We start from the raw sequence: 26365 nt of genomic DNA, 5'->3' as shown, positions 1-26365 counted from the left end.
GCGGACGCGGAGGGAGCGAGGTCAGTCGAGGTCGTTCGAGGTCGTCGTCATCATCTCGGGGGGGCGAAGCGCGGACGGAGAGACTTTTTCGAACGACGCGCACCTCCGTCGCCTCCGTCTTCAGCGCGTCGATCTCCGCGAGGACCTTCTCGAGCTCGGCGTCGCCTTTCTTCTCTAGCTTTAACTCCCCCATCGCGATCCGTGATCGGGTTCGGCCGCGGTCGTGCGTGCGACGGCGCCGCGGGCAGTGATCGCGCGACGGTCTTCGGCCCTCTCGTGAAGAGTTCACAGCGGTCGCGGTCGCCGACCGCGCCGCGCTTTCTGTTTTCGTTGTTGGTTCCCACAAAAGGCTCTCATCTGGGCGAGCGTCCGCCGGAGTTCCCCGCGCGCGGGCGCGGGCGCCATGTCCTCCCTCGAGGACTGGCACTGCCCGGTGTGCCGCGACATGCTGTGCAAGCCGGTGGTGAACGCGTGCGGGCACGTCTTCTGCTTTTGGTGCGTCCACCGCGCGATGGACGGCCTGGGGACGAGCCACTGCCCTTTGTGTCGCGCTGACTACACGCATCTCGCCGCGCCGTGCACCGCGCTGAGCGAGCACCTCGCGCGGACGTTCCCCGCGGAGTACGCGAAGCGCCTGCGCGAAAACCTGGACGAGGAAGAGGCGAACGCGTACGGGAACAGCCCGGACATCCCCGCGAGCGTCGTGCTCGGCGGCGACGCGCGCGACGACGACGACGACGACGACGACGACGACGACGACGACGACGACGACGACGCGACGCCGCTCGAAGGCCGACCGCTGTTCGACGCGCTCGAGGGTCGACGCCCGACGCCGTCGCCCGACGCGTCCACGTTCGAGTGCTGCTACTCGCACGACGCGGACGTCGTCTCGAAGGCTGAGCCGGGCCCGCACGCGGCGTGGGAGCCCGTGGTTCTGCTGTGCGGCTGTGTCGCGTGCAAGGGGTGCCACGCGCGACGGAGCGACGGCGCGAGGTGCCCGCGGTGTCGACGACGCGTCGTCCGCGACGACCCGGAGGTGTGCATCTTGATGCACGAGGTGATTCAGAGGAGCGCGTTCGCGGAGGAGGCGAGGGAAGGCGCGGCGCGACGCGCGGAGGAGGCGAGGGAAGGCGCGGCGCGACTTGCGGAGGAAAAACTTTGGTCGTTCAGATCGGGGTCGAGGTCGACGAGCTCGGCTGATGAGGAACAACCGCCGGCGCCGCGCCTCGGAAACTTACCGGGCCGCGGCCGCGTCGTAAACCCGCTGACGTTCACGCACTTGGGCGTCGGATGCGACGTGTGCGGGGTGTACCCGATCAGAGGCCGACGGTACCACTGCAAAGATTGCCCGAGGGAGCAAGGCGGCGGGTTCGACATGTGCCAGGCGTGCTACGAACTCGACGACGCGGACGTCGCGGGGGAAATAGATATAGGCGGCGCGGTCATTCGAGGGAGGTTTAACCAGACGCATCGCCCGGGACACCAGATGCAAGAGGTCGCGGCGCGACCGACGCTGCTGCATTTCTTACAAGACGTGCATCCGGAGCTGTCGCCCGCGCAGATTTTGGACCTCGTGCAGATGGGGATCAGCCGCGAGGAGGGCGGCGGCGGCGGCGGCGACGGCGAGGCGAACGCGGTCAACGCCGCGGTCGACGCCGCCGTGGACGCGGTGTCGAACATCGCGGCGATGGGGACGCACGACGCCGCGACGATGGAGGCGGAGGCTGAAGAAGAGCTCCTCGGGGAGACCGAAATAGACCTCCTCAGAGAGATATCCGAGAACTTCGAGGACTACATCCCTGAGGACCTCAGGGACACCCTGGACGCGGACGACGAACACGACGAATACGAGAGAACCGACGAGTGCGACGAAGACGGGTAGACGGGCGCGGTGGTCTCCACGCGCGACGCGAACGGCGATAGCGTGGAGGACATCGACTGATTGTCGAGACGCGCGACACGCGACGAAAGGAACATCTACAACGTAGGCTACGTAGATCTATAATAAATAGAGAAAGAACGCGGTACGCGGTACGCCTTCAGCGCGCCTCGTCGCCGGCGGTGAACGGGTTCGTGCTCGGCGCGGCTTCCGCGGCTCGACCGCCCACGCGCGGCGGCGGCGGACCGAGTTCCTCGTCCGCGTCTGGAGGCCGCGGCGGGTAATCGTCCTCGTCCGTCTCCGCGTCGCCCTCCGGCTCCGGCTCCGGCGGCGGCTCCACCTTGGGCTCCGCGACGAGCGACTCCACCCTGACGTCCTCGCCGTCTTCGTCGTCCTCAAAGTCGTCGTCGTCGTACGCGCCGCCGCCGCCGTCGGACGTCGCCTCGAGCTCGTCGGACACGAACACCTCGCTGGACTGGCTCCGCGCGAGCGCGTTGAGGAGCCCTTGCATCGTCTCCTCCGTGCGCCTGAGCTCGTCGTCGACGCTCGCGGTCGGTCGCGGTCGCGATCGGTCCGTCGCCGCGGCGGACGCGTTCGTCGCGAACGGGTTCGTCCCCGCGTCGATCACCTCCGCGTCCGCGTCCGCGTCGATCGCCTCCGCGTCCGCGTCCGCGTCGAGCGCCTCCGCGCTCGTCTCGTTCGTCGTCCCGGACACGTCGAGGCTGTTGTCTACCGTCGTGTCCCCTTCGTCCGCGCGCCGCGCGTCGCCACCGTCGCCGCTGCTCGGCGTCGCCGTCGCCGACGCCGGCGCCGACGCCGGCGCCGTCGCCGCGCCCTCCGCGTCCGCGATGGCGCGAATCGCCGCCTCCAATTCCGCAGCCTCGTCCGCGGCGGCAGCCTCGCGCTGCTGCCGCCTCTCCTCCTCGTTCTCTTGATCCCGCAGCGACAGCCACATCGCCTCCATGACCATCATGTCCTCCATGTCCAGCGTCCGCCCGTTCGCGTCCACCGTGGACGGGCTGTTCAGCAGACGCTCGGGGACGTAGTCTTGGATCATCCGAAGAAACGACGGGTCAATCTCCGTCGCGGGAGGGTCGCGCTCGATCGTCCTTCTCGATCGCCGACCGATGATCGGGGCGCCGTTTCCGTTTCGAGCGCCCGCGGGCCCCGCGCCTCCCGCGGCCGCGCGCTCGTCCTCGTCGACCGCGGCGTCGATGTCGCGCTGCAAATCGCGCCGCCGCCGGCTCCGGCTCCCTCGGCGATCCGCCATCGCCGCCGCCAACGCCGTTCGCATCTCAAAGCTCAGCTCCTCCTCCCTCCCGCCGCCCACGCCGGGGTCGCTCGCGCGCTCGCCGCCGAGCGACACCGCGCGCCCGTGGTCGTCGCCGTACGTCCGCCCGCTGATCGCGCCCGCGACGGTCGGCCGCGTCCCCGCGCTCGCCGGCGTCGACCGTCGCGAGCGCGCCGCCGCCGGGTTGGCGCGTTGCGGCGTCATCGCCGCGTACTCCTCCTCCCACCCTTCGGGGATGTCGCTCTCTCCGCGCGAACCTTCGCCGCGTCGATTCGCCGTCGTCGGCGACGTCGGCGCGGATTCGAAGTCCGTCGACGTCTCCTCCGCGTCGTCCCCGAGCGCCATCGCGGCGCGTTTCTCTTGTCTCCGCGCCTCGCGTTCCCTCGCGCGTTGGAGCTCGTGCTCTTTCGCTTTTTTCTCCGCGGCGGCCACCGCGGCTTCCTCCTCCGCGGCGGCCGCGCGCTCTTCGTCCGTGCGGCATCCTCGGAACTGGACGGAGTACGACGGCGTCTTACAGAACGGGCACTGCACGGTGACGTGACGCGCCGGCGCTTTGAGCTGCAGGAAGCACTCCGTGCAGATGCCGCTGTTGCAGCACTTGGAGTGGTTCAGCGAAGGGTAGGACAGGAAGCATATCGGGCACTCGTCCAGGTCTTGCTTCTTCACCTTGGGAGAGCCGACTTTCCACGCGTCGTCGTCGTCGTCGTCGTCGTCGTCGTCGTCCGCGGCGTCGTCGCCGACCTCTTTCCCGGGGTAGCACGGCGCGAGCTTCCCTTTCACGATGAGCCGCTTCAGTTTTTTAAGGTCGACGTCGTCGTGATCGTACAAACCTTGCGGCCGCGTGTATCGGTCGTCCATGCGCCCGGACTTGGACGACCGCTTCTTCAGCGTCGATGACTTAGCCCCCTGCGCGTTGGGAAGACACGCGAAGGAAACGACGGGGCGTTGGGCCAGGAGGTGAGCGAGGAGGCGGGGGAGGGGGGCGCGGGAGGCGGGGAGGTGTCGTGGACAATTGTTGACACGACGGGCGGGAGGGGCGGGGACGACGAAATTTATGCTTCTGACGCACCATCGCGATCACGCGCGGTGAGGGTGTTACCCGCTCGACGCGCGCGGACGCGACGCGGGGTCCCCGCGCGGTTCGTTTGTGTGTTCCCGCGAACGAAACGACGCGAGTGTCGCCGCCGCGGCGTCTCGGGCGCGGAGCAATGGGCTCTCGGGGCGCGACCTTGACAAGACACGTTGCCGGAACAAAAAAAAATCCCGATTCCGACGACGACGGCACGGAAAATTGTCAAGTCTCTCGGGACGACCACGACTCGACCTCGCTCTCCCGCGTCACCGTTCGAAGCGCCGCGGCGCCGGAGCGTCGTTGATGCCAGCGGGAGCGTCGTGCGTCTCGCGAACGCGCGCGCTCGTTCCCCGCAGAGCGCGGAGACCCAGCGCCGTCGTCGCCGCGGACGCGGCGAGCGCGCGTCGTCGTCGTCTGTCCGACCGTCGCGGTGAATTCGTCGGCACCCCGTCTCCGAGACGATCGAATCGCGTCGTCGTCATGTCCTCCTCCCTCGCGGCGACGGGCGCGGAGACGGGCGCGGAGACGCGCCCCAAAGTCGCGGTCGGGCAGATGTGCGCGACGGACGACGTCGAGGCCAACTTCCGGACGTGCGAGAAGCTCGCGACGCTCGCGAGCGACGCGGGATGCGCCATGTTATTCCTCCCCGAGTGCTTCGCGTTCATCGGACGCAAGGGCGAGGACGCGCTGGCGATCATGGAACCCCTGGACGGGCCGCTCATGACGCGGTACAGAGATCTCGCCAGGGCAAAAAACATCTGGCTCTCCTTGGGCGGGTTCCCGGAGCTCGGCCCGGACGCGGGACATCGGTTGAACGCGCACGTGCTCGTGGACGCGGACGGCGAGATACGCGCGAGCTACCGAAAGATCCATCTCTTCGACGTGGACGTCCCGAACGGCCCGCTGCTCATGGAATCGAAGACCGCGTCGCCCGGCTCGGAGATCGTCGCCGCGGACTCCCCGATCGGCCGTCTCGGGATGATGATATGCTACGATCTTCGTTTCCCGGAGCTGTTCAGCGCGTTGCGGTACGAGTGCGGCGCGCGCGTGATGCTCGTGCCGTCCGCGTTTACGCGTCCCACCGGCGCGGCGCACTGGGAGGTGCTCTTGCGCGCGAGGGCGATCGAGACGCAGTCGTACGTCATCGCCGCCGCGCAGTGCGGCGTGCACAGCGAGGGGAGGGCGTCGTACGGGCACTCGATCATCGTAGATCCGTGGGGGGAGGTGATCGCGAAGTTGGACGACCCGGACGAGGGCGTCGGGATCGCCGTGGCGAAGATCGACCTGCGCGGGTTGGAGGAAACTCGCGCGAAGATACCGATCGAGACGCACCGTCGGGGGTTGGGCGACAGGACCGCGTTTCCCGTGACGATCGCGGAGATGTAGCGTACACGTAGCTAGCGAGAAGGAAGGATTTTTAAATGAATGGTATTACTCGTTCGTTCGTTCCGCGTTTCCGTTTCACTCGATTTCTTTTTCGTCGGCTTCGCCTCGCCGTCGCGGCTTCTTCGACGTGGCTCCAGCGCGCGTTATTTTCGTTCGTCGCGGTGTGACTAACGCCGAGTTGCGTACAACACGTGCTGGATGCCTAAGCGCGGCGAGCATGCTTTCGCTCGCCGCGCGCGTCTATTCTGCGATAATTACTTTCCGAGGCGCGAGAGGATTCCTCCTCCTCCTCCTCCTCCTCCGCCGCGCCTGCGACCGCTGCGCTTTTTCGCTTTCTTGCCGCCGCCGCCTTCGTCGGGCGAACCGCCTCCCCCCCCCCCCGCGCCGCCGCCGCCGTCTCGTCCTCGTTTCCGAACGACGACGACGCGTCTCGGTCCGTCGCGGTCGCGGTCCTGGTCGCGTCCTCTCCCGCCGTCGCCGCCGCCGCCGGAACCCTTGCCGCTTCTCGGCCGGGCGACGACGACGCGGCGCACCACGGGCGCGGGACGTTCGTCCTTGTCGCGGTCGCCGCCGTCTCTGTCGTCGTCGCCGCCGTCCTTATCCTCCACGGCGTCGTCGTCTCTCTCTTTTCTCGACCCGCGCCTTCGGTGGTGGCCCTCGGAATCGGACCCGTCGCCGTCGTCGTCGTCGTCTCGACCGCGTCTCCCGTCGTCGTCGTGGTCGCCGTCCTGTTCTTTCTTTTCCTCGCCGCCGCCGTCGCCGCCGCCGTCGCCATCGCCGCCTTCCTTCTCGGGGCTATCACGGCGTTCCTTCTCGGGGCTATCCTCCCTTCTGCCTCCGCCGCCGGTGGGGCCGTTTTTGCGCCTGCGGATGACGACCTTCCTGGTGACCTCTCCGACTCCAGTGGGCGCTTTCTCTTGCTGCGCGCCGCCGCGGCCGCGGCCTCGCCCTCCCCCGGGACCGCCCATCCCCATCCCCATGCCCATCATCCCGGGCATCCCCATCCCCATCATCCCGGGCATTCCCATGCCCATCATCCCGGGCATCCCCATCATCCCGGGCATGCCCATCATCCCCATGATGCCCGGCATGCCCATGCCTCCCATGCCCATGCCCATGCCCATTCCCATGCCTCCCATCCCGCGCCCCATCATCGGGCCGCCTCGGCCCATCATAGGCCCGCGCATCTGTGCGTCGGGCGGGGGCGCCCCGGGAGGCAGCGGCGGGGCCGCGCCGTCGCCTCCGTCGGCGTCGCCTCCCCCCGCGTCGCCGCCGTCGCCGTCCCCCGCCGTCGCTGGCTCCGCCGCGTCCGTCCCCGGTTCGCCGCCGTCGCCGCCTTCTTTCCCCTCGTCCCCGGGCGCGGGCAGCGCCTCGACGGCGCCACCGCCGTCGCCGTTCTCGTCCCCGGGCGCGGGCAGCGCGGGGGCGTCGTTCTTCTTCTCCCGGTCCGTCAGAAACCCCATCATGCGCGAAAACTCGTCGTCGTCCGCGACGAGTTCGCTGCTCTCCCCGGTCGGCGCGACGAGCACGCCCGTCTCCGAGTGCTCCAAGCGGTTCTGCGGGATCCCGTACGCGGTTTTCATGCGAATCACGTCCGTCTGCGCGTCCCCGTTCGTGGGACAGTTCTGGATCCAGTGCCCGGGGACGCTGCATCGGAAGCAGACGTACCCTGGCGGCGGCGGCCCGCCCATGTCGCCTCTCCCTCCGCCTCGGCCCATGCCTCTCCCGCCGCCGTCGCCTCTCCCGCCTCTCCCGCCTCTCCCGCCTCTGCCCGCGCGCCCGGCCTCGTACGCGGCGGTCTTCTCCGACTCCCACGCGGACGCCGCGCCGCTGACGAGCGCGGCGATGGACGAGTCCACGGCGGCGTCGGGAGCCGCCGCGGCGTCCGCGCCGCCGACCCCAGGGGCTGTCCACGTCATCGAGTGCTGCGGCGGGTACTGCCGCCGCGGCATCCGCGGCTGCTCGCGCAGGGTCGCCTCGTCCGGCGGGCGCACGTACACGACCTGTTTCTGCGTCGTGCTCCCCGTCTCCGTCCCGACGGAGTTTAACCGAAGCGACGGCACGCGCTTCACGATCACGGACGTGTTTTTCCACACGAGAACCGCGTCGTCGGCGTAGTCTGCGTCGGGGAACGAGGGGGAGGGATGGTCAGGCGTTCGTTTCGTCGCGCGGCGTCCGCGGAGAGCGATCGCGCGGCGTCGCGAAGGAGAGAGGCGCACCTTCGTCCGTCTGCGCGTTCGTCAGGAGCAGCTCGCACGCTTGGTCGCGGCCCAACCCTTTCTTGTCCACGATCGCGCTCTTCAGGTCGCCGACGGAGATGAACATCCCGTCGAAGTTCACGGAGTCGTAGTCCTTCTGCGACTTGAACTTGTAGTGCACCGTGGACGCCATCGCGCTCGCGGTCGCCTCGTGGGCACGTCCACGCCCGCGCCGATCGCGCGCCGAAAACTGCGAGATCTCGGATCGGCAATCGGCGGTCGGCGGGAAAAAAAAAGTCGGCGCCGCAATCTGATGACGTTTCGGCGGCTACGAGACGTCGGCGCCGCATCCCTCGCGCGCACGGAGACTCGAACGCCACGCCACCCCAGCCGCGATGGCGAGCGCGCTGACGGCAACGGAGAAGACCGCCGCGGTCGAGGCGTTCACCGTGCTCGGCGTGTGCGAGGAGCTCGCGACCGCGGCGGCGGACCTCGGATGGAAGGATCCCTCGGAAATCCAGCGGGCGTCCATCCCGCAGGCGCTTCAAGGGAAAGACGTCATCGGCCTCGCGCAGACGGGCAGCGGGAAGACCGGCGCGTTCGCGCTGCCGATCCTCCAAGAGCTCCTGGACAAACCCCAGGCGTTCTTCGCGCTCGTGCTCTCCCCAACGCGCGAGCTCGCGATACAAATCTCGGAGCAGTTCGAGGCGCTCGGCGCCGGCATCGGCGTCAAGTGCGCGGTGCTCGTCGGCGGCGTCGACATGATGGCGCAGAGCATCCAGCTCGGGAAGCGCCCGCACGTCGTCGTCGGCACCCCGGGCAGAGTCGTCGACCACCTGACGAACACGAAGGGGTTCGGCCTGAAGCAGCTCCAGGTGCTGTGCCTGGACGAGGCGGACCGACTGCTGAACCTCGACTTCGAGCAGGAGATCGACCAGATCCTCAAGGTGATCCCGCGCGACAGAAGGACGCAGCTGTTCAGCGCGACGATGACGAGCAAGGTGGCGAAGCTCCAGCGCGCGTGCCTGCGGAACCCGGTCAAGGTGGAAGTCAGCGCGAAGTACAGCACCGTGGCCTCGCTGAAGCAACAGTACCTGTTCGTCCCGGCGAAGCACAAAGACTGTTACGCGTGCTACCTGTTCAACGAGCTCAGCGCGAGCACGATGATGGTCTTCACGCGGACGTGCGACCAGACTCGGAAGCTCGCGCTCGTGGCGAGGAACTTGGGGTTCGGCGCGATTCCGATTCACGGACAGATGTCGCAGCCGAAGCGCTTGGGCGCGTTGAACAAGTTCAAGGCGGGCGAGCGAAACGTCTTGGTCGCCACCGACGTCGCGTCGCGCGGGCTCGACATCCCCGCCGTGGACGTCGTCATCAACTTCGACGTCCCGCAGAACAGCAAGGACTACGTGCACAGAGTGGGACGGACCGCGCGCGCGGGCAGGAGCGGCCTCGCGATCACGCTCGTGACGCAGTACGACGTGGAGTTGTACCAGAAGATCGAACGGCTCATCAACAAAAAACTCGATGCGTACCCCGCGCCGGAGGAGGCCGTGCTTCTCATGCACGAGCGCGTGAACGAGGCGCAGAGGATCGCGCTGCAGCAGATTCGCGAGGCGGACGAGAAGGGCGGCGGGAAGAAGCGGAACCGGGACGGCGACGGCGACGACGACGCGCGGTTGATGACCATCATGGGGAAGAGAGGCGGCGGCGGCCGCGGCGGCGGCGGCCGCGGCGGCGGCGGCCGCGGTCGCGGCAGAAGGTGACAGAAGGTGACGAGCGTCGACTCGACGAGGTCACGATACGATTAACGATAGCTAGACACTAGAGTCTACAGTACGACGCGAGACGAGACGATCACAGCTTCGCGAGGAATCCTCCGTCGACGGGCAACACGACGCCGGTGACCCAGGCCCCCGCGGCGCTCGCGAGGTAGAGCGCCGCGCCAGCCATGTCCTTCTCGTTCCCGCGCCGCCGCAGCGGTATGCCCCCCTTCAGCACATCCTTCGCCTCCTCGTACGTCGCCAACTGCTGACTCATGCGGCTCGGGACGTACCCCGGCGCGATCGCGTTCACGGTGATCGACGCGCCGCCCTCGGCGCGGCGGTCCGCGAGCTCGTCCGCGAGTTTTTTCGTCAGGTGATGCGCCGCCGCCTTGCTCGCGTCGTACGAGAACGTCGGGAACACCTGCGGGCGCAGACCAGCCGTGGAGCCGACGTTGATCACCCGCGCGGGGTCGTCCTCTCTCGAGCCCGCGTCGAGCGCGGGGAGGAGCTCTCGGGTCAGGAAGAAGACGCCCTTGACGTTCAGGTCGTACGTCTTGTCCCACCCCTTCTCGCCGTGCGCGCGCATCGGCGCGCCCCACGACGTCCCCGAGTTGTTCACGAGGACGTGCAGCGCGCCCGCGTCGATCTTCTCGCGGAACGCGCGCGCGAGCGCGGCGCAGCCCTCCTCCGTGGACAAGTCCGCGGAGCCGAGGGCGACGCACGTCCCCGGGCCCGACGCGGTGAGCTTCGTCGCGACGTCGTCGCACGCGGCGGCGTCGCGCGACGCGATGTACACGTCCGCGCCGTTCGCGACGAAACCGGACGCGATCATGAGCCCGATCCCGCGCGCGCCGCCGGTCACGAGGACGTTCTTGCCGCGCACGCCGAACAGCTCGGGAACGCGGAGGCTGTCCATCGCGGGAGCGCGCGCGCCGGCGACAGGACGGGCGCGCCGGGATGAGTGATCGATCATGTTCTTTTTTGGTCGTCGACGTTAGAGTTCGAGTCGCGATAGATCTCGCCCGCGTCGCGGCATCGTCGCCCGCGCGCGAGACGACCGCGCGGAGGTTTCGAACGCCAAGTCGGGTTCGCGGCGAGGATGTCGCGCAGGGCCGCGCGCGTCGCAACCCTCGCGGTCGCGGCGAGAGCGTCCGCGTCGTCCGCGATCGGCGCGTCTCGCGCGGCACCCTCAGTCGGCACCCTCGCCCCCATCTTCGCCCCTCGTCCGAAGATCTCGCCCCCGAACCGCGCGGGCGGGATCGACGCGCGCGGGTTCGCGGGGGTCGCCGCCGCGCCTCGGAACGCGCCGACGGGCGCGTCCACGTCCAAAGACGGCGGCGGTCGCTCGTGGCTCAGCGTCGCCGCGATCGCGTCCCCGTCCGTCGTCTGCGCGTTCCTGTGCAAGTGGCAGCTCGACCGGTACGAGCTGAAGAAGACCGCGATCGACGCGCGCGACGCTGCGCTCGCGGCGCCGCCGCTAACGTCGCGCGACCTCGCGGACCTCGCGAGGCGCGGGGAGAAACCGAAGGAGTACGCCCCGATCGCGCTCGAGGGGACGCTGGAGACGTCGAAGACGGTCCACATCGCGCCGAGGACGCGGTCGGTGTACGGCTCCCCGATGCCCGGAAGCGTGGTCCTCACCGCGATGCGTCCGAGGTCGCCGCGGGGCGCGCCCGTCGTCCTCGTCAACCGCGGGTGGGTCCCGACGGACTGGGAGGAGCCCAAGGGCGGGACGTGCTTGAAAACCTCTGGGGTGACGCGCGCGGGGGAGACCCCCGGGTATTTCACGCCGACGAACTCGCCGGAGAAGAACGAGTGGCACTGGGTCGACCTCCCCGCGATTTTGCGTCACCTGAAGCTGCCGGAAGATACGCCGCTGGCGCAGGTCGCGCACGACGGCGACGCCGACCGAGGGACGGCCGCGCCGACGTCGTACCCGGCGCCGGTCGCGCTCGCGGACGTCAGGGCGTTCAAGGTGAGTCCGAGCGATCACGTCAACTACGCGGCGACGTGGGGGAGTCTGTGCGTCGCCACCGCCGGGCTCGCGGCGTACGCTTTGTACGGCGGGAGGGGAGGAGGAGCCAACGCGGCGAAGAAGGCCGCGAGGGCGATCGGCGGATGAGGCCTCGCGCGGTCGTCGTGCGCGTGCTGTGTCGCAACTTACTCTAGCTAGAGATGCTACTAGTCGCGTCCACGTTCAATTCAAATCGTCGAGCGGATCAGATCAGCGCGCTTGCCTGTCCACGTCCCCCGCGATTCGAGTCACGTCCACGCCCGCGGCGAACGTCACGTGCGCGAGCTTCGAGAGTTCCGGCACGGGCCACACCCTCGCGGTCGGCCCGCCGCCGCACGGGTTCGCGCCCGCGTCCGTGGCTTCCTTCATGACGCACTCCATGAGCTCCGCGAACTCTTGATTCACGTGGATCAAGTCCATCCCGCCTTTGCTGATGTGCTGCGACGCGCCGACGGCGCGCGACGACCGGTCCGACCGCGTCGACGCGCCCCCCTTCTCCCCCGCCGCCTCCGCGCCGCCGCCGCCGCCCATCTCCCCCCCCGCCGTTCTGACGTCCGTGCAGAACGGATCCTCCATGTTATACCGAACGTTAAACAGACCCATCATCGCGAGCGAGGTGAGCACCGCGAGCGTGCACGCGTACACGTTCGCCCACACCACGAGCGACGCGCTCGGCGAAGACGCGCCCGCGGACGCGTCGTCGTCGCCGACCATCTGCTCGACGAGCCTCGCGTAGTAGGGACCCCAGAATATCGGGTGCAAGAAGATGTACACGCGCGCGAACGCCCTCGTCGCGATCGGGGTGCGGTACTTCTTTATGAACTTGAGCTTCTCCCACGCGCACATCGTGAGCGTGACGTACTGACGCAACCGCGAGCTCTCGTTGCCGGGCATGCCGCCGTATTTGAGCTCCTCGACGGCGTGGGAGATCTTATCGAAATGCGACGCGATCCGCTGGTTGATCTCTCGGTAGATGGTCGCCATCTTCATCCTCTGCCGTCGCCCCCACTCCGTGTGGAAGTGCTCCTGCCGCGTCGTGTTCGGCGCGGTGAGGACGTCCCTCATGTCCACGACGAGCTGCGCGACGACGTACCGCACTTGCGAGAGATGCCCCGCCGGCAGTTTCCCTCGGCCGTTCGCGCCCCAGTCCCAGTCCCGGTGTCCTTGGTAGTACGACAGCAGGTACGCTTTCACCTCGCCGATCATCCTGAGCGCTTCCTCGCGTCGGCGGAACGCCTCGTTCAGGGAGTTCGTCAGCGGGAACACGATCGCGAACGAGATGAACGCCCAGCTGACGTCGACGGCTAACCTGTTGCCGTGCACTTTATACAACGAGAACAGCAGCACGCTCGCGACGGAGAGCGCGGAGACGAGTATCGACTCCACGGTGACGAGGAACATGAAGTACACCCTCGCGGACGCGACGAGCGCGAGTACGGCGCCGAACAGCGGCGCGAACGGCCCCGTCTTCGGCGTCCCCTCGCGCCACTCCACGTGCAGCGGGGATTCCGCCGCCCACATCGCGTCCACGCGCTGGAGGTTGTCGTCGACGTCGTCCCCGAGCGAGTACGAGTCCAGGCGCTTGACCTTCCCGTTCCCCGCGCCGCGCGACGTGGTGGACTTGTGGTGGGCGCTCCCCGGGGGGACCATCGGGGTCGCGACGTCGAGGTCGTCGCTCGCGGGCGTCATCGCGACGCGGTGCGGCGCGTGTCACGGACGTGTGTCACGTCGTTGTGTCACGGAACGTTCGTTGGAACTCGAACGGCACTCTGCTCGGAGGGCGAGGGGGGCGCGTGTTGACCGGCAGACCTCCGCGCGCGCGCGTCGTTCGTCATGGGGAACGGCGCGTCGAGCGCGAACGGCGACGCGGGCGCGTCGTCGTCGCCGGCGCTGAGCTTCGACATCGCGCTCGAGATCCTGCCGCATCTGGACGTGAGGGACTCCGCGCGCGCGGCGACGTGTTGCGCGGCGCTTCGCGATCTGCAGCGCAGCGATCTGTGGTGGAAGCTCGCGAGCGAGCGCTTGGGGACCGAGGCGAGGCTGTACGTCTCCGCGAACGCGAAGACCGGGAAGCCGACGAACGGCGGGACGTGGAAGGACGAGTTCTTCCGCCTGTGGGCCGCGCGCGGGGTGTGGCGCGAGCCGACGATGGACGAGGCTGAGCGCGCGCGAGATCGTTTTCGACGCGTGGCGCGGGGCGAGGACGTGTCCGATGACGAGGACGACGAGAACGTCGACGCGAGCGCGCGCGACGACGCCGCGGACGACCGCGGGAGCATCAAAGTCTGCGTCCGAATGAAGCCCAAAGCGGACGATTGCCTCGCCGCGCGCGAGGGCGAGGACGACGGCGCTAAGCCCGTGGTCCTCCCGCTGCATCAGCGCCTCCGCGTCATCAAAGCGAAGCGCGGCGCCGCGTGCACCACCTCGGACGCGATGAAAGTGTTGATGGAAGAGGACGGAAGAGGCGAAGAGAGCGCGGCGTCGCCGTGGATCGAGGCGGACGTCGTCGTGAAGACGGAGACGGAGACGGCGGCGTTGGCGGACGTCACGAACGCGAGCGCGTCGACGCGCGGCGCGGCGGGAGCGGAGAAGAAGGAGGAGGAGAAATCGTCTTCGACGCGCGCGCGAAGCGTCGGCGGCGCGTCCGAGCTCACCGTCGGTGTCCTGTCCGTGGACGCGACGGAGCACAAAGTCCTCGCCGTCGTCAAGGGAGTCGGCCTGAGAGAATTCGCGTTCGACGCCGTGTTCGGCGACGTCGCGACGCAAGAAGAGACGTACGAGACGTCCTCGCGGTCCGTCGTCGCGGATTTCATCAACGGTTTCAACGGCACCGTGGTCGTGTACGGGCAGACCGGATCGGGGAAGACGCACACGATGTTCGGACCGCCGCCCGGGGTGGGCGGTCGCAAACATCGCGGGATCGTCCCGAGGGCGTGCGAGGAAGTGTTCGACGCGTTGAGGAAGCGCGAGGCGCTCGGGATCCGCTCGAAGGCGTCCGTGTCCTACGTCGAGGTGTACGGGCAAGAGGTGAGCAACCTTCTGAAACAGGGCGCCGCGGTCGGGCAGTCGCGCGTCGCCGGGCAGAGGTACGTCCTCGACGGCCGCGCGGAGGAGACCGTGTTCTCCATGTCGGACGTCGAGCGTCTGCTCGAGGTTGGGGACGCGCAAAAGCGACGCGCGGCGACGTCCATGAACGAACGCTCGTCGCGCGCGCACTCCGTGTTCACTCTGTCGCTGAAGCAGACGGACGAGCGCACGGGTCGGGAGCTCAAGTCGCGGCTGTGCCTCGCGGATCTTGGAGGGTCCGAGAAGCTGAGCAAGTCGAAGGCGAACGACGGCGCGATGTCGATCGGAACGACGCCGTGGAGCGAGTACTACGACTCGCGCGCGCGTCTCACCGAGGCGGTGAACATTAACGTCGGGCTGTTAGCCTTGAAGCGATGCATCGACGCGACGCACGAAGCGCAGCGGCGGCGGAAGGAAGGGAAACCGCCGCCGCACGTGCCGTACCAAGATAGCAAGCTGACGACGTTGTTATCCTCCGCGCTCGGCGGGGATTGTAAAACCGTCGTGTTCGTGACGGCGTCGGGGGAGTCGCAGCACGCGGCGGAGACGACGCAGTCGCTGCGGTTCGGGGAGAAATGCGCCAGCGTGGAGACGCGAGCGCGCGTGGGCGCGAACGCGCACGCGAAGGCGATCGCGAAGCTGAACGAGAGGATCGAAAAGTGCGAGGAGGAAATCAAAGCGAACGAGCGGTGGGAGACGACGAGAACGATTCGCAAAGACGAACGCGGCGGCGACGACACGGAGGACGAGGTCGTCCTCACGTCCAAGCTCGTCGGCGCGGAGGATTTACGAATCGATCTCGAGGTGATGCTGCGCGAGAGGGACGTCCTCAGCGGCCACCTCGCGGCGGCGGAGACGTCCGCGGTCGGCGCGAAGATGAACGCCGCAGCGGAGGCGTTCGACGAGGGCGCGACGTTCGGGGGCGCGCGTTGAGCTGTTGACCCCGCGTCGATCGAGTTCGAGGCGTCGCGTCGTCTGCTCTGTGAGTCTATGCTGTGTCAACAACGCTATGATGGGAGTCGCGCGCTCGACGCGAGTCCCGAGTGCATCGCTATCTTCGCGTCCCCCGCGCGCGCTCACACGGCGATCCCGTGCGCGCTCAGGACGTTTCTAAATTGTTCTCTTCCCACGGGCTTCGGCAAAAAGTCCAAACCGCACCTCGAGCACCTCTCCTGAACCTCGCTCGGCTCGTCCCCGGAGACGATGACGATGTGCGGTGGCGGTATCCCTTGCGCCGCCGCGTCCGCTTTGATCATCTCCGCCGCGACGTAGCCGTCCATGCCCTGGCCCAGGTGCACGTCCATGACGACGAGGCGTCTCTGGCATTCCCGCTTCGCAACCGTTGTGTCCGCAACTTTCTGGAAATTCTCGCCGAAAGCTCTCATCGCGAGGACCGCCTCCTCGCCGCTCGACGCGGCCGCGACTTCGCACCCGAAGCTCGCGATCATGGCTCGGAATACCTGTCTGTTCACGCAATTGTCGTCGACGACGAGTATCGAAGGCATGGCGGCCGGCCAGCCCCGTTGTTCGCCGGGAGAAAAAGTGCGGTCGATAATGCTTTTCGAGGTTTTTAACCTGTTTTTCGCGCGATCTTTTCGAGATCGAACCGAGATGAATCGCGTCATCGGACGCGTCCGGTTTCAAAACGACGGTCAAGTCCTTTCGAGTTTCAGTTTAAAAACGTTGAATTGAAACCATCACTTGACCGCATTTGACCGGCCGAAGTTCCATGTGACGCGCTCGAAGGAAAATGACCTGGAAAGCGCGTGTCGCATTGGCGAGCGCGCTTCGTCCACGGGGACGATGACGGACCAAACATCCAGCGGCAAGGGCATGGGCCGTCCCGTGCGGTCGTGGAACCAGTTCAGCGGCCTGTTCCCCGGCACGAACGGCCTGAGGAAGCAGAAGAACGACGAGTCGCACGGATCGCTCGCGGAGATCGTCATGGCGGAGAGCGCCAAGTCGAAGATCAATTACGACAAGTGCAAGGCGCGTGAACGGACGGACGCGCGAATAGTTTCGTCGCCGACGCGCGCGACGCCGCGCGGTCGCGAGCGTCGTCGACCGCGACGCTCGATCGCGCGGCTCGAACCCGCGTCTCGTCGCGCGCGCCCGTCGCGAACCCTACGTTAACATTCTTCGTTCCGCCGACCAAAAAAAAAACTCGCGCGCTAACAATTAATTCCTCGAACGCCTCGACCCGTCCGCCCTCCTCACCCCTCCCCAGGTCATCGCGACGATCGGCGGCCCGCTGTCGCACACGGTGGACCAGCTCTCTGACCTCCTCCGCGCCGGGATGGCGTGCGCGCGGTTCGACTTCACGACCGGAAGCCGCACGTTAGAGGACCACCTCGACACGCTGAAAAACCTGAACGAAGCGCGAAGGCGAACGAAGCACATGTGCGCGGTGTACTGCCACGTCGGCGGGAACGTCTTCGCGGTGAGCAAGCGAACGAAGGACACGAGAGTCGCGTTTACCGCGGGCCAGACGGTCACGCTGACGCACGGCGCGCCGACGTGCGACGGCAGCGACGTGCTGCCGATGGGGAGCAACTCCGTGGAGGACGAGCTCGACTTCACGACGTCGTTTTCCGCGGGCGACGTCGTCAACGTGCACCCGTACCTTTGGGCGGGCGAGAGCGCGTCCACCGCGGAGCTCGAAGTCGAGAGCGTGAGCGAGGAGGTGGTGACGTGTCGGTGCCGGAACAGCGCGGAGATTCCGCAGGAGTGCGAGATGATGAGCGTGAACTTCTCCAAGGGGGCGAAGAACGTCATCAACGCGTGCGACGAAGGCAACTTGAAGCGATTCGCCGTGCCGAACAACGTGGACTTCGTCTCCTGCGGTGCGATACGCTCCGCGGAGACGCTGCGGATGTTGAAGCAGCTTCTGAAGCAGTGGGGGCTCCCGAAGACGCGAGTGATCGCGCACGTGGATAACCTCCACGCGTTGCGTGATTTAAAAGACGTGGTCACCGAGTCCGAGGTCGTGCTGTTAGCCCGCGGCGAGCTCGGCGCGGTGATCGAGCCTGAGAAGATGTTCGCGATTCAAAAGACTGTCCTCAGGACGTGTGAACGCATCGGCCGGCCGTGCGTGGTGACGCGGCTCATGGACAGCATGGTGTTCGCGCCGCGGCCGACGCGCGCGGAGGCGACGGACGTCGCGAACATCGTCCTCGACGGCGCGGACGGATTACTGCTCGGGCTCGAAACGCTTCAAGGGATGTTCCCGCTGCCGTGCTTGCAGACCGTCATCTCGATCGCGCGCGAGGCGGACGCGGTGTACGACTACGAGAGCCGGTACCGCCGACAGATGCAGCAAGTGAACGAGAAGCTCGCGGCGGTGACGGACGACGGCGACGCGAAGAGCGAACGCGACCGGAAGCTGTCGAGGACGAAGAGCGCGAACGTCTTGCAGATGACCAAAGCCTTACAGAAAGAAGCGCTCGCGGCCGCGGCGGTGCAGACCGCGTATCACGTCGAAGCGAAGCTCATCGTCGTGTTCTCGCACACCGGGGAGACGACGCGGCTGGTCGCGCGGTATCACCCGCACTGCGTAGTGTTGTCGTTGTCGATTCCCACGGTGCGAGGCGGGACGTTGAAATGGACAGTCGAGGGCGACCAGGAAGCGCGGCAGCAGATGCTGTATCGCGGCGTCGTCCCCGCGCTCAGCGCCGGGCAGCCGAGCGCGATCGACGAGGAGGACGACAGCGACGAAGAGTACGACACGATCGAAGACGCCGGGCAGTCGCGGACGGATCGCGAGGCGATGACGACGGCGCACGAGCTCGGGCTGATCAAACCCGGCGAGCTCGCGGTGTTCTGTCAGCTCATCGGCGGGCTGTCCACGGTCAAGGTCGTCGATTTCGCGGGCCTGGACGGCGGCGTCGCGACGACGTTCTCCCCGACCGCGTCCAGGAGCAGCTCGCCGAGTTTGTTCGCGAGCGGGTCGCCGAGGAGCGGGGGACGCGCGGCGGGGAACGTCGGGAATTTGGGCGGCGTCGGGACGTCCACCGACCTCGCGCGTCTGAACATCGTCGACGTCGCGGAGATCATGTCGGGCGACCCGGATTTGATGCAGAGATCGCCACCGCTGGTGGTGGGCGGGGGGCCGAAGAGACCGCCGCGGGGGCCGGCGGCGCGAGGGAGCTCGTTCAGAAGCCGCGGGAGCCGGTCGTCGATGTCGTCGATGGCGTCGACGAAGGAGAAATAGGACTCGAGCGTCGTCGTGTTGTTGTATTCTGATGAATACCGCGCGTTATCTACGTTCGTGATCGCTCGATGAGCGTCGTCTACATGATCTCTCAGATCTTCCCTTTCCCTCGCGTCCTGTCGTACGCGTCCGCCATGCGAATCGTCTGTTTCATCATCGCCAGCCTGATCTTCGCCCCGGCGTCCGTCTCCGTGAGGTGCGCTTCGAAGCCGTACCGCAGACTCTTGAAGCACGGCGGCGCGCGCAGCTCGCTCGTCGGGCAGTTCAGAAGCGCGTGAAAGAACGCCTCCCACAGCTCCGTCTTCCAGTACCGACGCAGCGTCTCCGTCGGCGCGTACGCGCCCGTCGCCGCGTTTTTCGAAACCTTCATGTACTTGCCAAACAAGAGCGCGTGAATCGTCGCCGCGACGCAGTACGCGTCCGCTTGAAACGTCCACGCCTCGCCGTTCACCATCTCGACGCAACGGAATCCTTCCGTCCCGTGGTCGCCGAAGAACACCGCGTTCGATGGAAACGCGTTCAAGTCGAGCGCACGACCAAAGTCGATCAGCGCGAGGCCTTTGTCTTTCCACGACCGCGGCCGGTGCGCGGCCCAGTCGCACCACTCCTCGCCGCCGTTTCGAACGAGGAGATTATCCGGCTTGATGTCTGCGTGTAAAACGCCGTCGCGATGCAGCGCGTCCATCACGCGAAGGAGTTCGATGGCGTAGTACATCACGAGCACTTCGTCCATGGCGTCGCCGACGCGCAGGTACGCGTTCAAGACGTCTTGCAGCGTCCCGTGCGCGCCAAAGGGCATCACGATCACGCCCGACGTCGCGTCCGCGGTGGCACCGGACGCGTCCGAGCCGCCGACGAGGTGTAACGCCGTGGGCTGGACGATGAGAGGAATGTCGGTCTCCGCGAGACGCTCCGCGAGGCGTTTAGTGATGACCCACTCCCATCGCGCGAGGCGCGCGGTTTGAACCTTCACCGCGATGCCTCCTCTGAGGTCGTCGTCCTCGTCGTCGAGCTCGCCACTGAGCGACGCCGCGGCGACGGCCGCGTGCTCAGCCTCGAACACGTCCGCGTGCGCGCCCGAACCAGCGCTGCCCATGAGGACGTACTCGGCGTCGCCGAGCGACAGTTTCACCCCGCCCTTCAAACGCGCTCGGCCGCCGCCGGCGGCTTTCGTCGCCGCTACGAGCGCGTTCGACGCGTCTTCACCCGCGTGCACTTTCGCGCCCTTTTCCAGTCTAGGGTCGAACGAAGCGAGGTTGACGTCGATAACTTTGGGATCGAAAGGGTCGATCCTAATCGCGTATGAACGTGGAGCTGTCACAGGAGGTGCAGGTCGGTGAGTCGGCACGCCGGTCCGGGTAGGGAGCAAGATCGAGGTCGGAGGGGGGGCACGCCGTAGCGTGTCTAACACCTCCCTGCGATTTGTCGTGTTTAGAGCGAACATGGAGGGGTTTGATCACTCGTAGTCTACCGAAAGTCGGGCGTGTCGTGCAGGGTCGTGACCAACCTGTTCATGGGTATCTGCGCGGTTTCGTCGCCGTCGGCGTACACCTCGAAAGCGTCCTCCCCGGCGAGCTCCGGCGGCGGCTGCGCCGTCCTCAGCGTCTCCTCCGCGGCTCGTCTCGCGTTCTCGTCTGACGGAATTGTCGTGAGCATGTCCAGCGCGGCCGCGCGCTGCTTCGAAAGCGGCTGCAACGCCGCGGTCGCGGCCGCGGCGTCCGCGATGTGCCTCGGCTTGAACAGGTCCACCAGAGGCGCCCCCGCGGGCGCGGTATTTTCCGTGTTTCCCTCCGACGGCTCGCCCGAGTCCGTCGCGCTCGTCGTAGCCTGCGACGGCGCGACGCTCGCGCGCGAGTCCACGCCCGCGGCGTTCACCGCGGCGTTCACCGCGGCGGGGTCCACGAGCACCGTATCCTGGTACACGTCGAAGCTTAGCCCGGCTTGATCGGGGGTATTCGCCGGCGCGCGCGGGCCCGACGGCACGTCCACGGTTGGGCTGTCCTCGCCCGCGGTCACGTTCAGCGGGTGCGGCTCGAGCGTGATCTTCTGCGTCGGCGTCGCGTTCTCGTCGCACGGGGCCGCCGCTCGAGCGCTGGGCGTCTTCGCGACGGACTCGGGGGGAGGCATCGCGGCGCGCGGCGCGAGCGGCGGTCGCACGGACGCCGGCGTCGGCGCGAGCGGAATCCTCGTAGACGCCGGGGTCGGCGCGAGCGGAATCCTCGTGGACGCCGCAGCCGCCGGCGTCGCCGCGGGCGCGAACGCGTTTTGAGGGATGACCACGGTGTCCTCTCGAATGTCGAGCCCCTCGAACGCGCTCGCGTTCTCCGTCGCGGCCTTCTCCGCGACCGCGGCGGCTGCGTTCGCGGGGATCAAGCACGTGTCCTCGTAAATCGCGAACGCGTCCTCATCCGCGACCGCGGGCGGGGGCGCGCGGACGACCGGCGCGGGGCTCGGCGCTTTCGCGACTGGAGCCGGTGCCTCCGCGGCTTTTTTCGCGCGCTTCGCCTCCGCCTCAGTCTCCGCGGCTAACCCGCCGCTGAACATGGACATGATGTCTCCCCACGCTTCCTTCGTGCAAATCGTCATCGTCGGGTCTTGCACGCCGTACGTTCCTCCCTCGGTCGCGGTCCAGCGCAAACCCGCGGGAACGGGCGGTTGATCCGGTCGCGTAAGCGCGGGGTCGGTGACCGGCGGTGCCGCCATCGCGGGCACGCCGGTGGCCTCGTCCGTGGGGTGCAGCATCCGCGGCGGCGCCTGGGACGCGCCCGTGGATGGCGGCGCCTCGCTGGATCCCATCTCGAACCGCGGCGGCGGCACCACCGGGGGCGCGGACTGTCCGTCCGGGGAGTTCATCGCTTCCTCTTCCTCCATGAGCGGTGGCAACACCGGCGCGGTCGTCGCGGTCGTCGTCGCGAACGCGCCGCCGATGTGCATCGGCCGCGTCACTTTCCTCTCGTTCGATTTCGTCTCCACGTCCATGTCGTCCGTCTCCGCCGCCGCCGCCGCCGCGGTCGCGTCGCGCGGAGACGGGACGGGACCGTTCTTCGCGACCCATCGCACGGCTCTGCGCTCCTCGTAGCACGCGTCGTCTCTGTTCACGTCCGCGGGGACGTACCGACCGTACGACGTCACCGGGCGCCGAAGCGCGGCGGCTTCGCCCGCGACGGCGGCGCCTCGTCCGTGGTACAGCATCGGGTTCTCCGCGAGCGTGTCTCCGCCGCCGTCGGCGATGTCGAGCCTTCGACGAAGCGCGTTCGCGTTCCTGTTTTTCGCCGCGGCCTTCACGTTCGCCTTCGCGGTCGCGACCGCGTTCGCCGCGGCCTCGGCTTCCGCCTCCGCGAGGTCTTCGTCTTCGTAAATCTCGAGCGTCTCCGCGGGCGGCGGGGCGCCCGACTGTCCCGGGCGCGCGCGCTTCTGCTTCAGCGTCTGCCCCGCCCACGTCGTCGTGCTCTGGGAGTTTTCCTTCTTCGTCTCCTTGATCGTTCCCAGGTTTCTCCACGCTGCGGGCGCGTTCGCGGCGTTCACCGGCGGCGGCGCGCCGTTCTCGTCGTCGCAATAAATCTCCAAGCCGCCGTCGCCGGCGTTGTTATCGTTCGTCGTCTCCGCGCTGGACGACGACGCCGCGGCGGCGATGCCCCTGAACCCGCGGTTCCTCTTCGCGCCCGAGGAGCTTCCAACGCCGCGGCCGGTGCCCCCCGCGCCGAACCGCCGGGACGACCCCACTGGCGTCTCTCGCTCGCCGTCGACGCTCTCGTCCAAGTGTCTGAGTTCGCGTTTTTTCATGCGGTCGCCAAACTGCGCGAGCTTTTGTTTCAGCCTGTCTCTCGGCTCCGCGCGCATGAGCACGCCGCGGTCGTACACCTCGTTCGCTTGCTTGAAAGCGCCTCTGATCTCGAGGAACGCGGCGTACGCTTCGTAAAACAGCGTGTGTTTCTGTCCGATGTCGTTCGCCTGGAGAAACTTGAAGATGTCGTGCGGCTCTTTGCAGCAGTCCGCGTACTTGACCCAAACGCGCAAATAGCGGACGTCATCTTTGTACCTCGGGATCTCCTGGAGCTCTCGCGTGCATCGCTCCAGGAGTGGCAGCACCTCCGTCTCGCGTCCTCCCGCGGTGAACGTCTGCTCCGTCCACTTGATGAACCTGTCAACGCGCGACGACGCGGGGAAATGTCAGAAAAAAGCGCAGCGGGGGGAGGAAGACGCGAGATCGCGAGTAAATGCCACGGGGACGAGCGCCGCGCGCGCGGTCGCGCGTTCTCACCTGACCCACACGGACAGAGGATCGTCGCCCTCGTACTTCGCGATCGCGTTCCAGAACTCGCTGCGGGATGGTGGTCGGATGGAAGGGACGAGACGGTCAGTTTCGCGCGTCAGGACGCGGTGAGTCACCGACCAAGATTTGGTTCGCGGGGACCGTCGTCCGCGACGCGCTCGCGCGCACCTTCGCTCGTCCTGAATCTTCGCCGCGCGCTCGCTCTGTTTCATATTCGCCGCCTCTTCCATCATCCTTGGGTCCCGGCCCCGTCTCAGGGGCTGGAAGTTCTCCTTCGTCGTGTACCACGTCGGGTCCGCCATCGCCGATGCGGTTTGGCAAAACTCCGAGCGAATGAACGAATGCTCCGTCGCGAGATCGTTCGGCCGTCCGCTTCGGCCGGCGCGCGTCGTCGCTTCGCGAGCGCGCGAGAGAAGAGCGTCTTCTTACCGCGATACGTCACGGACGCGCGATGCGCCTCGCCGGCGTGCGGGTGACGGCGCGCGCGTTCGTTTGCCGCGCGCGTCGCCGGGGGAACAACCGGAAGCGAAAAGCGCGAGCGGAGGCGTTTCGATTTTTCGTCTCGTCGCGGACGAAAAAAGAAGGCGCGCCGCGCGCTGACGACGCTTCTATGCCGCGACGTGATTGGTCGACGCCTGCCTGTGTGGCAACTTTTGGGTGAGGCACAACGTTCGTCTCATCAGGCGGGTTTTCTCGCTCGCGATCCCGGCCCGGACCCCATTCACTCGCACCCGGAACCATGGCTGCTCTCACCCAGACCTGCAAGATCGCGCTCCCCGCCCGCTCGGCGGCCCGCACCACGCGCGCGTCCCGCCGCTGCGCGATTGTCGCCAAGGCGGCCGCGCCCGTGGACGTCGTCCGCGTCCAGCAGAAGGTGCGCGATTGATTCACGTTCTCCGCTATCGCTATCATATCCGGTTTTCCGGGCCGTCCTCTCGCGCGGCGAGGGGCGGTCGCGACGCGGTCGCGACGACGCGTCCGCGCGCGTCGCGCGCGCGTCGGAACGATGGCGACACGAACGCATCGTCGTCGCTCTCGCGGGGCGTTTTCACCGCGCGAGCGCGCCGGGAGACGCCGCGTAGCGACGATCGGACGGCTGCGGCTTTTCGTTCGTTCGCGCTCGGGTGCCGCCAGTCGTCGCGGTGTGCGCGCGCGAGCCGAGTCGGCGTCGCGCGCGAACGCGCGCGCGCGATCGTCGCGGCGGTGAATTCGCCGCCGCCGCGCGACCGCGACCGTCGACGTCGCCGCCGCGTCGCGCGCTCGACGTCGTCGCGGCGTCCGGTATTCCGGATCGTCGCGCGGCCCGGCGGGGGCCCGGGCGAGAGCCCGATCGCGCTCGGACGCGTCGAAAAAGAATCTCGCCTCGCCCGCCCCGCAGTCGCGGTCGCTGACGATCTCACCCCCACCCACCTCCCGTGTTCCTCTCGAACGCATCAGGCTGTCGCGTCCGCGCTCACCGTCGGTGCCGTCTACGAGGCGATGGCCACCCCCGCGGCGCAGGCGGCGATGGAGCTCACGCAGGTTGCGGAGGGTGAGCCCTTCATCGTCAACTTGGCGTGGGCGGCGATCATGGCCACCTTCTCCTTCTCCCTCTCCCTCGTCGTGTGGGGCCGCTCCGGTCTTTAAGCGGCGTCTAGTGACTTGACGTCGGCCGATGGGGGAACGGAACGTTTAGTGCGATACGATAATAAATGGGTTGTGGGAGACGGTTCGGATGCCAGGGATTGGTAGAGGATATCGGTATTCTTTTTTGGCGAACGGCGCGGAGGTGGTGCCTCAGATAGCAGAGCTTGTCATTCAACGCGCGCTTCGTAATCACGTCGTTCAACGCGCGCTTCGTAAGCAGTCGCAATCGAGATATCGTCTTAAATATTTTAAAGAATCCGCGTTTCTACGTGGGAACCGCGCGTCGCGGTGGCGACGGCGTCACCCCCGCGACCTTCCCGACCATTTTGACTATCCGCCGCAGCAGCGACGGCGACTTCGCCAGCTCTTCCTCCCCTTCGTCTTCGCTCCCCTCGGGCTCCTTTTAAACGCGCACGACTTTGATGGATATGCGAATTTTCTCCGTCTTCTCTCCTTCGTTCTTCTTCGTGGTCGTCGTCTTCGCCTTCGCGCCGCCGCTCGCCTTCGCGCCGCCGCCGCGCTCGGGTTCCATCGACGGCAACGACGGGCTCTTCAGCGTGTCCACGGCCAACCCTTTCTCCGCCATCAAAGCCCTCGGGTCTAATTGTGCCGCGTTCAACGCGTTCACGGTTGCTTCGTCGCTCACGCGCGCGACCTCGTTCGCTTTCAAGACCCACCGAACGATTCTTCGGTAAATCGTGAACGGCAGCTTCGAGTTCCCCCAGTGCGTGTTCACGAGCTCCGTGCCGACGGGCTGGAAGCAGCAGCACGGCCCGAACACGGACTTGCACCTCGCCGTGCACAGCTTCGCTTGCCCGATGACGAGGTGGTTCACCATCGGCAGACGCGCGGCCGTGCGCACGATCTCCACGACCGACGAGCTGTCGAAGTTGTGCGTCGTCGAGAAGATCACGCTCGTGCTGAGGCACTGCGCCAGCTGCGTCTCCGCGGTGCCGAGGATGAAGTTCGCGTTGTGCCCCGCCGTGCTCAGAGACTCCTCGTACAGGTCTTTCTGGCACTCGATCCCGCACATGCACGCCTGCGGGAACGCCTTCAGCAGACCCTTCACGAACGTCCCGTCGCCGCAGCCGACGTCCACGAACGTGCACGGATCTCTGTCGTTCATGACGCCGTGCTCGCGGAAAATCTTCGCCATCGTGTCCGCGTTCGTTATCCCGGGGTGCAGCGCGCGCTTCGACAGCGCCTGCCCGTCCCACCGGTTCGTCTCCGGGACCTCCTCCGGGTACCACCCCTCGCCGAGGTCGATTTTCTTGGCGCCCTCGAGAGAGCTCCGTCCCGAGCGTCCCTTCGTCGACGCCGGCGTCTTGTCCCCCTTCGGCGGGGACGAGCGTTCCATGTCCAAGAACCCGTCCACGGACACCTTCGTCGCCGGCTGCGTCCCCGCGACCGCGGTCGCGTGCGGGACGCTGCTCTTCCACCCCGCGGCCTTGCACAGCCCGGGGTGGAGCAGCAGCGTCCCGACCGGGACGACTAAGGTGAGCTCCGGCGGTTTCTTCCCGTGCACGTCGATCGACCACCCGCCGTTCTTGTACGTCTCCGGGGATCCTCAGAGTCGACCGCAGG

The 26365-nt window shown here is 67.4% G+C and overlaps 15 protein-coding genes across 15 annotated transcripts in view; 8 read left to right on the top strand and 7 right to left on the bottom strand.

Moving 5' to 3' along the window:
* Positions 1-403: 403 nt before the first annotated feature.
* On the top strand, positions 404-1882 carry MICPUCDRAFT_63326 (uncharacterized protein; the record flags this gene model as incomplete). The annotated part of the gene is made up of 1 exon (XM_003061134.1): positions 404-1882. The coding sequence occupies one exon, from the start codon at positions 404-406 to the stop codon at positions 1880-1882; it is 1479 nt and encodes a 492-aa protein (XP_003061180.1).
* A 1861-nt stretch (positions 1883-3743) lies between these two features.
* MICPUCDRAFT_19589 (uncharacterized protein) lies at positions 3744-4052 on the bottom strand (the record flags this gene model as incomplete). The annotated part of the gene is made up of 2 exons (XM_003060877.1): positions 3744-3827; positions 3912-4052. Coding segments are annotated over 2 exons (225 nt in total), but the record flags the coding sequence as incomplete, so codon positions are not given.
* Positions 4053-4794: 742 nt separating this feature from the next.
* MICPUCDRAFT_44624 (uncharacterized protein) lies at positions 4795-5628 on the top strand (the record flags this gene model as incomplete). Its single annotated transcript, XM_003061133.1, has 1 exon — positions 4795-5628. The coding sequence occupies one exon, from the start codon at positions 4795-4797 to the stop codon at positions 5626-5628; it is 834 nt and encodes a 277-aa protein (XP_003061179.1).
* Positions 5629-5661: 33 nt separating this feature from the next.
* Positions 5662-7953, bottom strand: MICPUCDRAFT_48062 (uncharacterized protein; the record flags this gene model as incomplete). The annotated part of the gene is made up of 2 exons (XM_003060876.1): positions 5662-7747; positions 7848-7953. The coding sequence occupies 2 exons, from the start codon at positions 7951-7953 to the stop codon at positions 5883-5885; spliced, it is 1971 nt and encodes a 656-aa protein (XP_003060922.1). The 3' UTR covers positions 5662-5882.
* Positions 7954-8221: 268 nt separating this feature from the next.
* MICPUCDRAFT_44623 (uncharacterized protein) lies at positions 8222-9592 on the top strand (the record flags this gene model as incomplete). The annotated part of the gene is made up of 1 exon (XM_003061132.1): positions 8222-9592. One exon carries the CDS (start codon positions 8222-8224, stop codon positions 9590-9592), a length of 1371 nt encoding a protein of 456 aa, XP_003061178.1.
* Positions 9591-10547, bottom strand: MICPUCDRAFT_37555 (uncharacterized protein). The gene has a single exon (XM_003060875.1). The coding sequence runs from the start codon at positions 10506-10508 to the stop codon at positions 9684-9686; it is 825 nt and encodes a 274-aa protein (XP_003060921.1). The 5' UTR covers positions 10509-10547; the 3' UTR covers positions 9591-9683.
* Positions 10548-10691: 144 nt separating this feature from the next.
* On the top strand, positions 10692-11714 carry MICPUCDRAFT_60654 (uncharacterized protein; the record flags this gene model as incomplete). The annotated part of the gene is made up of 1 exon (XM_003061131.1): positions 10692-11714. The coding sequence occupies one exon, from the start codon at positions 10692-10694 to the stop codon at positions 11712-11714; it is 1023 nt and encodes a 340-aa protein (XP_003061177.1).
* A 102-nt stretch (positions 11715-11816) lies between these two features.
* MICPUCDRAFT_60653 (uncharacterized protein) lies at positions 11817-13295 on the bottom strand (the record flags this gene model as incomplete). The annotated part of the gene is made up of 1 exon (XM_003060874.1): positions 11817-13295. The coding sequence occupies one exon, from the start codon at positions 13293-13295 to the stop codon at positions 11817-11819; it is 1479 nt and encodes a 492-aa protein (XP_003060920.1).
* A 1032-nt stretch (positions 13296-14327) lies between these two features.
* MICPUCDRAFT_4313 (uncharacterized protein) lies at positions 14328-15266 on the top strand (the record flags this gene model as incomplete). Its single annotated transcript, XM_003061130.1, has 2 exons — positions 14328-14926; positions 14975-15266. Coding segments are annotated over 2 exons (891 nt in total), but the record flags the coding sequence as incomplete, so codon positions are not given.
* A 482-nt stretch (positions 15267-15748) lies between these two features.
* MICPUCDRAFT_60651 (uncharacterized protein) lies at positions 15749-16297 on the bottom strand (the record flags this gene model as incomplete). The annotated part of the gene is made up of 1 exon (XM_003060873.1): positions 15749-16297. One exon carries the CDS (start codon positions 16295-16297, stop codon positions 15749-15751), a length of 549 nt encoding a protein of 182 aa, XP_003060919.1.
* A 178-nt stretch (positions 16298-16475) lies between these two features.
* Positions 16476-16805, top strand: MICPUCDRAFT_41255 (uncharacterized protein; the record flags this gene model as incomplete). The annotated part of the gene is made up of 1 exon (XM_003061129.1): positions 16476-16805. One exon carries the CDS (start codon positions 16476-16478, stop codon positions 16803-16805), a length of 330 nt encoding a protein of 109 aa, XP_003061175.1.
* A 112-nt stretch (positions 16806-16917) lies between these two features.
* MICPUCDRAFT_19564 (uncharacterized protein) lies at positions 16918-18882 on the top strand (the record flags this gene model as incomplete). The annotated part of the gene is made up of 2 exons (XM_003061128.1): positions 16918-18012; positions 18106-18882. Coding segments are annotated over 2 exons (1872 nt in total), but the record flags the coding sequence as incomplete, so codon positions are not given.
* A 1467-nt stretch (positions 18883-20349) lies between these two features.
* Positions 20350-23457, bottom strand: MICPUCDRAFT_41253 (uncharacterized protein; the record flags this gene model as incomplete). The annotated part of the gene is made up of 3 exons (XM_003060872.1): positions 20350-23023; positions 23144-23203; positions 23324-23457. 3 exons carry the CDS (start codon positions 23455-23457, stop codon positions 20350-20352), a joined length of 2868 nt encoding a protein of 955 aa, XP_003060918.1.
* A 437-nt stretch (positions 23458-23894) lies between these two features.
* PetN (cytochrome b6-f complex subunit) lies at positions 23895-24973 on the top strand (the record flags this gene model as incomplete). The annotated part of the gene is made up of 2 exons (XM_003061127.1): positions 23895-24029; positions 24593-24973. 2 exons carry the CDS (start codon positions 23895-23897, stop codon positions 24779-24781), a joined length of 324 nt encoding a protein of 107 aa, XP_003061173.1. The 3' UTR covers positions 24782-24973.
* Positions 24974-25009: 36 nt separating this feature from the next.
* MICPUCDRAFT_48057 (uncharacterized protein) overlaps positions 25010-26365 on the bottom strand; it is a gene marked incomplete at its 5' end in the record, with an annotated part of 3191 nt that continues 1835 nt past the window's right edge. Inside the window, one exon of the mRNA XM_003060871.1 lies at positions 25010-26347. Within this exon, the coding sequence (XP_003060917.1) occupies positions 25185-26347 (1163 nt within the window). The 3' untranslated portion in view covers positions 25010-25184. The remainder of the gene's footprint in view (positions 26348-26365) is intronic.

The sequence above is a fragment of the Micromonas pusilla genome (genome assembly GCF_000151265.4).
Source record: "Micromonas pusilla CCMP1545 genomic scaffold MICPUCscaffold_9, whole genome shotgun sequence".
NCBI classification, from domain to species: domain Eukaryota; kingdom Viridiplantae; phylum Chlorophyta; class Mamiellophyceae; order Mamiellales; family Mamiellaceae; genus Micromonas; species Micromonas pusilla.
This window is presented reverse-complemented; position numbering and strand designations above follow the sequence as displayed.